Here is a 12,702-nt window from a genome sequence, read left to right on the forward strand (position 1 = left end):
GCCAGCTAATAAGATTACGTGGGCAGATTATAAAAACCCATGAGAATTTATTATTGGGATATTGATTTGCTCAGCTTTTATTTGCCTGGAAACCATCTTCTAAAATTTGAAAGTATCTGAAACACATTTAAAATTAAACATTCATTAAGTAAGCAGTTAAAAAAAAGGACCATGTGCCCAACTAGGAGGGGAGTGAGAGTGTTATCCAAGCAGCTGTTGCTCCAATTTGTTTGTTAATGCCATAAAAATGACATCCTGTGATCACCCAATACAGTTTGGTTTATGAGTGTGAATGATTTTATTTTTTCAATCTAGTGAGGCTGGGCATGTGACTGGAGCAAAGCAGCTGATCTTTCAAGGCAGTGACGTATGTTTTTAAGTTGTCAGGTTGGTCAAAGGTGAAGCCCGTAATAATTACATTGTTTTCACCAGACACAGGAGACAGAGGTGCAGTGTTAAAAAGCCAAGCCACTGCAAACCTCTTGTGTTAGCAGAGCTGAAGGGTGTGCTGCCTGCTGTGAGCACCGCTTTGCAGGACAGAGGCTTTACTTACATTGGAATTAGTTACAAAACTGTTACAAGTGTGGAAAGAATTCAGTACAGGGTTTTTTAAAAGGAAGCATGCTGTAAACAATGTAAATAATGTAAATAAAAAATCCCATCCTGTCTGCCTAGGGATGTCTTAATTCACCTCCTTGTCACTGCTAGCATATTCATTTATGGCCTTTGCAGGGGGAATATTTTCCAATGGATGTGCTGAAACAGAAGATGTGTTGTCAGCATCTCTGCTTTTTCAACCTTAGTAGTGACTAATTTACTCCTTCTCATTAAACATTTTATTTCATTTCAAATATTGCATAAACATGTTTAATTATAGTAATTTGGGGCCAGGAATGGTAGTGAAACCTTGATATAAAGCTCCTACATAATTTTATCTTTCATTAAATTAAAGCCAGTTAAAATATGCAACTTCATTATTTTCACCTTCACATAAGTTAGTCCTTGGGTCTCTGTTGAGGTACATGAATTAGAGAACTAAGCATCAACATCTGGGCATATGGGACTTTGGAAGGTGTGTGCCCACACAAAATACGAATTGAAATTGTACTTTGCAAGTAGAGCAATTTGGCTTTATGCTTCTGTCTAATAGCTGCAAAGGTATTGCTTGCAAATTAAATTTATGGTGACAAGTGAAAATAACCAGTTATAGGAGACTCTGACAACATCTTCTCAGCCAGCTTTTGGAAGCTGTCATCAATTAATTTATTAGTTGACCCGCGTGCTTTCTTATAAATATTTAGCAGAAAGATTTCTCATGAAAAGTCAGCATAATTGAGGAAATCAGAATTAAAAGTGATTAATATTTTTCTTCTTAATTATGAAAAAACATTTGTATTTCAAGTGCATTCTTTACTGCCAGAGACAAGCATGTACAATTAACTTAGTAATACCTTAGCCCTCCCAGAAATGTTTTAGTTGACCTTTTGTCCTCTGAAAATGCAATAAAATAAATACATTTTTTATATTCTCTGCAGTTCTTTAAATTAAAAAATAGTTGGGGGAGGAGGGCATATGTTTAAATGTAAGATTTCTTTCTTATTTGAAATGGGACAATATGATTCTTTAATGTAATTGCCAGTTTGAATACAGACCATATTTGTGGCAAGGCTAATAGGTCTGTATCTAGGTAACTTCTTCCCTGGGGTGCTCATCCATGCAGGAAGAAATAATATGCTCTGTCTGTAGACAGGCAAAGGGCAAGGACTGAAAAAGAGTGAGGTCCATGTGTTCAAAAAATTGTCTTTCTCTGGTATGTTTCTTCTATTTGAACAAACTGAAGCCAGCTGTTATCCCAAAACTGAAGCCCCCTTCCTCATCTTAGCATAAGTGGTTTTAACCACTGGGCTTTGCTTCATACACTGAAGATCAATAAGTTATTTGTTCAACAGAGTGAACACTGCATTGTCGATGTCCATCTGACATTTGAAGTACAGGAACTCATAGCCATCTATGTCAATCATGGTCTGACTTGTCTGGGCACAAGAAGAAGGCGTGAAAAGTGCCTCTGCAGTACCAAGGTCCCATAACCAAAGAGATTATAAATCTTTATATTCCCAAAAATCCTAATAGGCTGTAACACTTTGAGTTGTCCTTAGCCTACGAGCCTGGGGCTTGTTATACTCTGTGCTACAAGCATCCCAAAGCCATGAAATAAGCAAGTTTGGCTGTAGTTAATATCCCCACCTAGGAAGTGCAGACATCAGACCTCAGCAAAGTCTGTGAGGATTACCTACATTCTGTGTATAAATTACTGGAGAAAAAGCAGAATGCTATGAAACAGCTCATCTGATAATTTTTAAATACCTACTGTAGAGTAAGATATTTTTCTGTTTACAAGTTTGGACAACTAGTTCAGTATATTCTTCCACATTTGATAAAACCAGTCTCACTCCTGATCTGCCGGTGATAATGGTGTGTCAGAACGGCTTTATAAATCTGTGTCTTTTATAGGGGGGTGCTTAGGGACATGCTTAATAGTAGACTTGGCAGTGCTAAGTTAATGGTGGGACTCGAGCTTAAAGGTCTTTTCCAACCTAAACAATTCCATGGTTCTATAATTTAAAGCTAAGGAGCTAATCTCATGGAAAATGTAAGGACTTTTGGGTTAGGCGCTGCAATTCCTTATTTTCTTGGTGGATTTCTGATCTTCAAACCAGTGTGTAGGTTACTTATGTGGGAAAGTTGAGTTCCTCAGGAATCTGGGCACTAAGCATAGGATATGCAAACCACAGACTGCATCTGAAATTATTCTTCAGAGCACAAGTGCCTGATGTAGGTTTGTGAGGGGATGACTTCATCTAGACTGGATCAATGTAGGCATGTAAAAATGTCATTCAAATAATTTGGTAAGGATAACTCTGGACTCAGTCATGGAACCTAATTTTTTTCCATCAGTGTTAAAGTGCTTATTTAGAAAGCAGATTTGTTCTCCTCCTCAGCTGAAGAGACCTTAACCCTCATTTCCTTCATCTTGGTAGAGAAACCAGCACACAGTAGGATGGTTCAGGTGAGCAGCCTCACACCTTCAGCTGTCATGAGCAGGAGTTTCTCAAGGCCAAAGGATTTGAGCCTGCATGGCACTAGGGGTTAGCAGTAAGGGTACCTCTGGCTTTTGGTCCTGACTCACTAGATGTTTTGTGAATTTTGGAGTAGATACTGGTTCAGGTGAACTCTGGATGAACAGTAGAAAGAAAAGGGTGGAGGAAGTGGGGAAAAAGGTTTATTTGCAGATTGCCTTTAAAGTAATTTAGCAATACCCTGGCCATGCCACATTGCCAGGCTCTCCCAAGGCATACACTGTCCCATCAGGAAACATCTGGTCTAATAAAAGCTGCTTGGCATCATTGAGCAGGGTCTTGGTTATGCAGAGGCTGTATACATGACCAGATCATGGAGGGTGATGTTAGCCACTCATCAACTAACTTTGTGATGTGTCTGGTATGCCCGTGTGCAAGTGTGAATCCATCTTTATATATATACGTGGTATTTTTATAAAAAAACCAGTGCTGAATGTTTTGATGAAACGCTGTCAGCATAGTTTGAATAACTTGGCAGAATATTAGCAAAAAAACCATAGTTCTAATGTGGATTTTAAAGCAAATCTAATTTTGTTCCCTAAACAAAATGAGGAGATACTGCTTTGTTATTTACAGAATAAATAAACATGGTGCAACTCTCTTCTAACTCTTGAGGCTTGCATACGCGAAAAATGTTTGGAGCTGGAGCAGATGGAGTTGTATGCTGTTATTTTTAGGTGTGACCTCATTTGTGCTTCATTCTTTTTCCAGGGCTGTTCCTGGCTAACTTTCCCATGAGTTTTTAACCTCTTGCTCTTGTTCTCTTACGTAACAGGAAACAGGCTGACAAGAATAAATAAAACACAGGGTATCTAATAGTCACACTCAGAGGAACGGTTGATTTAGTTAGCCCTGCCTTTGTTCCTCCAAAGTAGATACATTTAGAGATTCATATGTGCCTCAGCTCTTCTCCAGTTGTTTCCCAGGAAGCAGTGATTTGTCTGTGTTCAGCAAGTGTACCAAAGTACCAAAAATATGAGAAAACAGATGCATTTCTTTTAAGGTTGAAATCTGTAGCGGTGTCATGTCTTGGGACTGTGGATTTAAGTATCTCTTTGCTCTTTCTCCCACCCTTAAGGCAGGGGTTTTGTGCAAGCTCCAGGGAAGAGATGACATTGGACGGATTGAGCTGGTCCAGAAGCTGGCAAGAGAAAACTGCCAGTTTTTGCAGGCGGATAGAAAACAACTGAAGAAGGCAGAGCAAGTAAGACATTTCTTGTTTGGGTTTTTGGTTTCTTTCTGGTAGGGAAGGGAGATTCAGGTTACAAAACTGAAATAGCAAATCTGATGGTCAGAATCCAGGGCACACATTAGTCGTGAAGCTGTAGCTGTTGTCCTCTGGCATTTACATTTCTCTGAAGTCCGTTCAGTTCAATAATTGTCAACACACTTGAATTACTACATTGTCACTGTCAGTTACTGTTATTAATGTCATGTACACATAGGAAATAGTGGATGATTTCAGGATGCTTTCTACCAAATTGTTTTTAGTGATTATGAAATACTTGGGGTTTAGGATGTATTTAAATAATGTATAAGGTATATGAGTGCTTCAAGTACTTTGTCTTAAAATTACTTTGCTGCTGGTATATTTGGATGCAAATATTGGCTGGCACTTTTCAGTAGGAGTTAAAAAGAATGGTGTGGATAGGCAATTCAGCAGTTTCTTTTAAAAAATTGTGTTTTCAACCAAAAGTGACACTGAAGAAAGCAGCATTCTGTTTAATGCATCTGAAAGCACTCATTCAGATGTTAATAACTGGATTCAACATGCCGTAAAACTTCACGGGTCCGCTTATAGCACAATGTATTGTAATTTTGTTCTCCTAGTAAAGATTTCTGTTCTGATTGCATATTCATCTAAAGATGCCCAGGATAATAACTGAAAGAAACAACAAAAATCCCACGTAGTCCTCATATGTCTTGCTATTCTGCATATGTAATTTATTCCATTTGCTGCTCACTGGACAGTAGAAAAAAAGCATATATTTAGGAAAGATTTTTCAGCTCATCTGCAAGCTTGTTCCTACTGAAATAAGGTTGTGCAAAGGAAAATAGAAAGATGGAATCTTATTTCAGAACCTCATGCTGTTCTGTTTCGCAGAATTTAAGGTCTAGTCTGGTGTAATTAAATATGTAATTTTTTCAGTAGGTATGCAGGAGGGAGGAAGATAATTAGCTAGGCTCAGATCCCTGAGATTGAATTGTAGCTCAGCTGATCCACTAGCCATTGACATCTGGCAGAATTTCCATCTATCTTTAAACCGTATCTGCAAAGTGCAATTAAAAGTTTAGGTAATCTTCTTAAGTAAAGAAGATTTTAAGCCAGGGGAGGTTTCTATTGTGTTTCAGGATTTGGAAGCAAGATTACAGATGCTGCGGGCATAAGGGAGAGGGGAATGTTGGGACTGACAGTCTGAAAACTCAGTGGATACTTTTGCTGCTTACTTCAGTCATTGCAAATGGTGCTGAGGTGTCAGCTGCAGCTCTGTAGCTGCACAGATTACAGAACAGTTCCAAAAATTGAAAGGAAAGAAGTGTTCAGCTTTTCTTCTTTGAAAAGTATGGTACTTAGCAATTGCTGCTATTTAGGAGATGAGTGACTTCAGTCTAGTGGGAGCTAGAGCAAGCTGCTCATATCCATACTGAGCAGTATTAACACAGCAGTTACTGCTCTTGGGCAAGGATGTGCCTTTATGCTTAGGAGGTGACAGAAAAGAGAAATGTCGCCTGAGACTGCAAAAGACCAGGTCATTCCTCATATGCCTCTTATTTCTGGGGGAGGAATATGTTACAGCTCAAGCTGGCAATTACAAATTATGGTTGCTTCCCTCCCTCTTCCCCCCCCATTCTATAAGGTGGGGGTGACATGGAATTTCCTGATGGTCCTGGAAGCTCATGCCTCGATGTAAGACAGACTTGCAGTCCTCAGTTAGCGTGTATTTGCTAAGCCCACAGTCAGTCTAGTGATTTCATTAGTCACCCAGAAGGCATTACTAAACATGGGAAAGGTCTGTCATAGGGTTCTGAGTTTAGCTGACTCAGGTAATTTACTTTCACTGGAAAAAAAATAGGCTTTACTGTGGTGGGGCAGTTCGCATACATTCAGGAAGCTGTGAGCTTCCATCCCTTCCTCCCCTCCCTCCCTTGTGGTCTAAGAGCTGCCCTGGTGGATGTGCAGGTGGCAGGATTTGGCTGGCTGAGCAGAGTTCACTGCTCCAGGGAGCTGTTCCATCTCTTCTCCAAGGAGAAAAGTAGCAGGCTGGGTTGTAGTAAGTACCACTCAAATGCAGGCTTTCAGACCTTCCAATCTCCTCCTGCTGCTGTGAAAGTGGTGGCAGATTCATTGGCATCGACTTACCGCCCAGTCCCTTGTGCCTGCTGTAAATGTTAGAGGAACAGCATGTTCAGGGTGTGGTGTCCTTACAGAATTATGTGTATCATGCCCATCTTTGTTCTTCTTAAAAAAAAAAATAAAATAGTTAAAAGCATAGCTCACTCTTACATTACTTTCTTAGAGAGTAATGAGCACTTGATCTAGGCAGTAAAATGGAGCGGCTCTGTGTGTTCTCCACAGAACCCTCATTTCTCAGCAAGTATCCCTGCCCACCAGCTTTCCCTCCTGGGGCTCAAACTGTGCTTTCATGGTGGATCTGCCTCCCTCAAAGGGAATGGCATTTGGCCTGTAAATGTTATGCCTGAACATCCTGCCAGGCTCCTCTCCCTGCACTCGGAGAGCTGGCGATCTGGGCTGGCCTCTTGGCAGCCCATCTCAAGGCAGAAATGCTGCTGGTTTGCAGAGCTCTGTGTGTCAGTCAGCCCAGGGCGGTGTTGCTGTTTGGGGCTGGGGACATTGTAACCCGCTTGGAAGTGAAGCTGCTCTTTCCAAGATGGCCAAGGGGGAATTTTTGCTGAAAGCAGTGTTCTAGTTCTCCTTTAGGAATACGCAACTTCCCTCCCCAACTTGTGTGCACGATTATAATTGTGCATATGTATAATTCCTCTCTGCATGTACTGTATCCCATGCACATAATGGGAATTGGAGTTGGGGCTCCCCTGATGCTATCCACTGTGTTTTTAAAGCAGCTCTCTTCAGGTTATTATAACATCACGTTTTCCAACATTAGCAGCAAACACAAGCATATCATGATTGAGCTGTATATACAAGCATAGTATGACAGAGATCTAGGCTGTGAGGAAGACTGGTGAGCCCTCCTATCATTCAAGTGAAAAATCACCATCTTTGTCTGAGTTTGAGGACAGATCGTAGTGACTACTGTAGGAGATAGATGACATGGATGCACAAGTCTGGTCTTCCAGAGGTTTTTGGGCAGGTAATGTACCTAAAGGTGTTCTTCAGCATGTGGTGGTGGAGGTCTGTGGCCCTCAATGGGCAGGTGAAGCATGGATTGGTTTGGGTCGCTGGTTTGAAATGAGGTGAAATGTAATTATTATTTCTCAGAAAAAAAAAACAGATGATCTAGAAGAGGGAAAATACCTGACAGCTGGGTGGTTCACTGGAGGAAAGCTCTGTTTGGAACTGTGGTGGGAGAGAGAAGGGATTGCTTCAGTTTAGATGTGTTCTGGAGGGTGTAAAATTAGGGTATGTATATATGATGATTTTGTACATGGCTACATTTTTACTTGGTACTTTTAGTACCGAAGTCAGAAAGTCCATACTGCTTTTGTTTCAGGTTTCTAGTATGTTATCATTCTTTTCAGATTTATGGTCTGAATAAAAAAAGTGTCCCCAAAAGTCCTGTAATTTAGAAAGTTTTGTGCTCTGATTCTATGTGAGCTGCTTATTTGTTTTTGATACTGCAAGCTTGCTGTGACCGGGTTAGACTGGTATATTGGAATTGGTGTTCTGTGGCACGCTGCCAATTTCCTCTTTGGTGAATATAGTGTTTGCAGAATGCTCTAACTGTAATGTTGCTCACAGACTTGTAGAGGAAACAAAAACTAAATTAGAGTGATTTTTTTTCCCCAATCCCACTTGCTAATGTGTTAGAATGAGGTACTTAATTAAGGCATATGTGTTAGGTTTCCTAAAACTTCAGTTTTGCTAATGGGTAGAAAGTAAATAGTAATAAATAAGCTTCTAAATAGGCAGATAAGCTTCTTCTCTGTACTGTTGCATTCCTACAATTATATTCAATGTATTGATAAATAAATAAAATGAAATGGTTGTCTAAAATCCACAGAAATTATTTTGATATCAAACGTGGGCTAGTGTAAAAATAACTGTGAAAGCTTGCAGTTCTAATTTATCATTACATGCAAATCGCATTTATAAGCATAGGGAAATGTAAAACTGGATTTTTGTATTTTTATGTTATTTAAATGTTTCATACCCTTAAACCAATTGCTTTGACAGAAAACAGATGAACAATCTGTATTGAAATATTCAGTTATGAAATGAGCCTGCTGTTTTGAAAAGTTTGCTTAGTCTTAGCGTTAAGTAAAATGTAGAAAGCAACTTCTGTCTGTAATCATTTGAAGTAATTTGTCGTAGCTTTTTTTGCTGAAGCATGCATTTGAGATGCATTTGAGGCACATTTGCACTCAATTGCATTTTTTTAATTATTTTTAAGCAACTACAGCTTAATTAAATTAAGCCTTTGTAATAGCTGTGATAGTTTGTACAGTGTTTCCAGATATTATTTCAATGAAGCATTGCACTCATTAATTAAATCACATCTGTTTATAGTTTTATTGTCTTAGCAAACTTATAGAAGTGCCTTTCACCTCAGCAACAGAGGGAAAATATTCTTTAGATTATATATAGTACCACTTCCATAGTCAAATCAACTGAATAAGTTTCTACAAATTGACACTAATTTTCAAATAAAATTCAAGATTCTCTAATGTGTTCATTAGAGAGCAAAAGAATATAAATTTCTTTATTCAACTATACAAATAATATTCTAGGCTGGGGGTCTTCTGGTACTTTTGTGCACCAATGGGGAGGGAAATGTTTCCAAAATCCACCTTGTAATACCTTTACAGATTAATATATGTATTAGAGTTATGAACTGTTTAAAAGTATGTAAGTACATATAGCTTGAATGTACTGATTCTGTGATTTAGCTAGTTAAAAATGAAAGAGATACAGGGGTGTCAGGTATGTTTTCAGAAGGACAACAGACACTGAAGAACAGATCTGTTAATTTACTTTTGTAATCAGTGTTCTCATTAAGAAGACAGATGATTTGCTCATTGAAGCAGGTTAATGGTGGGGCTGAAGTTGTTAAAAGGCTTACAAAAGAAGATTAACAGTTTAGAGCCTTGGGTCCTATAGATTACTCACAACAGAGGAATTTCTTGAGGACATTCCAGCCATGACGCATCAAGGTTATTTTAGGGTACACCTACTTGTCCAGCTGGACACCTGCATGGAGACAAGAACTAACGTCGGGACATGTCCAGAGCTGTAGTTTTTGTAAGCTTGACAAAACTGTGGCCTTGCACCATTGTACTATTGAATTCATGGTCAGTAATTAGAGCTCTGGTAAAATGCTAACATCAAATGTCTGAAATCTGTGCTTTTCTTTTTAAGAAAATCTTCACTGCTTTTGTTGTATCTGCTCCGCCTGGGACAGATCTATTGGGTAGCTTGATGGCAGATTAACTGCTTTTGGCTTTTGGAGCCTATACTGCATCTCTTGCAGAATCAACATGAACCCAGCGACTATAATCAAGTGAACCTAACGACTATAGCACACTAAAATTTTTTGCAGATACTTTTGTGGCTTGAATAGCTGTGAGGTGGAATAGATGTCTGAAGTCAGTGAAACAGAATGGATTTAGCACAACAGCGCAGGAGTTTGCTGTTTCCCTTCACACCTCTTAGATTGACCAGCATTAGCAGTTAGCTCTACCAGGATGCTGACAGTTTGCAATTTTTGACTTAGTCTTCCACTACAAGCCAAGAAAAAAAAGAGTCTATCAACGAGGTTGTTAGTTTATAGCTTCATGTTGAGTAAGAGCAAGTAATTAAGAGGTAGGTACATGGGTGCAGTAGAGGTAACCTGAAGTTCAAGTCTTTGGTCTGAATCAGTAGGAACAGGGACTTGAATCTAGTTCTGTCATGTTCTGAAGAGAGTATCCTATTCCAGACGGTTGATCTTTCATCTGCTGGAATGAATGCATAGCCCCAGGTGATCACCTGTTCTTCATAAGCCAACTTCTTTATCTTCTAAGGAAAAAAAGTCTTCTTCAGGTCCTAGAATTTTTTTTTCTTATTTTTATTTTTATTTTTTCAGTGCAGAACAGGCACAGGCATCTTTTTGAAATGGAAAATGTTTGCCAGAGATAAGGATTCTCTTGCTCAGATGTAGGGCTGGGATCATTTGGCTGCTAGGAAAAGCTTTGTTCCAGTCTCTTCTAATGGGTTTGTTAAAATAATAAGAAAAGTATGTTTATTTACTATGTACTTTTAAGAGGACTTACTATTCTTTTTGTTGAGTTTATTTAATGTGGCCAAAATTTTTGAGGTTTATGACCTCTTGCCAGGAGTGCAAAATAGCAGTGAAATTACATGATCTGTCCTTCTGTAAAAATAAAGCATTTGAGGAGAGTCATGCCTGTTCTCCCATGATTTGCTGTGAGCATAGTATAGGAACATGTCAAGCAGGAAGCTCACTAGTTTCCTTTGAGTTATGTTACATATTCCCATAATACTTCCTTTCCTCCAGATGTTTGGCCTAGAGTTTGAAAGAAAAGAAAGCCTAATTTGCCCCTCTTTGATTTATTCTGTAACACTAAACTACTTTGTATAGAAGGAAATTCCACATACACATTTTGCATGCTGGGCTTTCTTTAGCGTGGAACAGTGACTCATTCTTGTATGGGACAATACCTTAGCTACTGGGCTAAAAGGGGTAAAAAGGGCACATGGTACTTAGCAGGCTAAAAACTGGGAGCCAGAACACTGAATTTTTATTTTTGACTCCATCAGTTATTTAATAAGTAACCTCCAAATTATGTCACTTCCCTGCATCTTTGTCTACCCAGGTATAAAATGGGGTCTTAAACATGTAGGACCTTGAAGGGTGCTATAAAACTGCAGTGATTAATGAATGTTGATAAATTGCTTTGAGATCCTTGAGAGGTGATTTGAGGATCCCAGAAAGCTGGAAGTGGGCTGGACTTTGAACTGCTGGGGGCAAAGAGGTTATTTTATAAAAGCCAGCACATAGCTGAGGCCAGGCAGCCACTGCACAGCTTCTGGGTCCTTGGGAATAACTTTTCGTGGCTGTGCCATTCCCAGCATCTCTACCCCAGCTGCTTATCCCCAGCCCTGGGCTGCTCTGAGAAGAGACACAGGGAATAATTCAGCTGAAAAATAAAATAAATACACATTTATCATGGGGTTGTTTTCCAATTGGATCAGTTTCTTTTCTGGTATGGGGATATAGATAGAGGGTGAGAATGAGACATGGTGTCACAGACTCTTATTGGCAAAAGCTACTCTGCTTCTCATGGTGAAACACAGCCTTCCTCCTTCATTTGCCAAAACCTTGTGACTTAACCAAATCCAGAAACTAAACTGGGTCAAATTAAATGAACATGTGGTCAGCATCAGAGAGGAAGATGCTAATCTGAGCTGGCTGCAGTGAAGAGGCTAGAGTTTCAGTTTTCTCACATGTAAAACCTATTTGTTCAGGCTTTGAACTAAAAACCAGATACATTCAGGCCTGGGTTTCCTTGTGTGGATGGTAGATAGCTGGAAAGCGTACTGACAGTCCAGCTTTGTCTCATCATGTGTGAAACCTGAATCTTTTCAGTGGAATCCACGCATTGATTCAGTCTGTCTAAATTATCTGTCAGTCTGTACACAGTACCTACAGCGAGCTAATCATTGGGCTATATTGATCTCTTTTTTGTTTCATAGATTTGATGAACTTGAGTAAAAGAAGCATGTGGCTTCTAAACAAAACCTCCTTTGCAGTGAGTTCTTTACTTCTATTCCCGCAAAGGCAGAAGTAGTAAATTAAGCCTGGGTGGAGGATTGTCCTACCTGCTTTATTACTAGCACTGAAAGACTTTCCAGAGGAGTTTGAGCAGTTCCTAGTGTCCCACTTGGGGACTCATCAAATCCTGCACATTGCAGGTAATGGCATCTGATCCCCAAGGATATGGCAGAATCCCCTTCAACCAAAGAACTTGGGGTGCTCCTTCTTTAGAAGGAGCTCCTATGTGTGCATGTGCTGTGTGTATTTATTCATTAAACAGTCTGAAAACCTTGCTAAAAGCCAAGTTAATTTCTTACAGGGACTACTTATGAAACCTTTTTTCACCCCCTAGAAGTAACTACCCATTTGCATAGTTTTGGTAGCATAAAAAAGCTGATTTCTCCTGGTGACCCATTTGTTCTGGCACTCGTCTCATCCTCTTCAGATTGCATCGGGTTTTCATCTAGGAGTTTCTGAAATGTTTCAACCTCCTTTTCAGTTCTTCAGATGAAAACCTGAACCTCAGGTATTGCATTTGAGACCTGTACAAACTTCTGTGTCCCTACCTTGGGCACATCAGGGCTGTGAATATCAGTGAATTTCTACTG

General features: G+C 39.5%; 1 protein-coding gene across 4 annotated transcripts in view; it reads left to right on the top strand.

The window, feature by feature from the left end:
• RAPGEF5 (Rap guanine nucleotide exchange factor 5) overlaps positions 1–12,702 on the top strand; it is a 134,593-nt gene that overhangs the window by 42,665 nt on the left and 79,226 nt on the right. For 3 of the 4 annotated variants that reach the window (XM_057418915.1, XM_057418913.1, XM_057418914.1), the window contains exon 7: positions 4,216–4,341. In XM_057418915.1, the coding sequence (XP_057274898.1) occupies positions 4,216–4,341 (126 nt within the window). Of the gene's footprint in view, positions 1–4,006; positions 4,342–12,702 lie in introns of those variants that run through there. The other variant, XM_057418916.1, reaches the window with a different exon arrangement.

Source organism: Pezoporus wallicus, unplaced genomic scaffold, assembly GCF_028554395.1.
Source record: "Pezoporus wallicus isolate ANWC-B61680 ecotype Strahan unplaced genomic scaffold, APGP_CSIRO_Pwel_v1 contig_47, whole genome shotgun sequence".
In the NCBI taxonomy this organism is placed as follows: Eukaryota; Metazoa; Chordata; class Aves; order Psittaciformes; family Psittacidae; genus Pezoporus; species Pezoporus wallicus.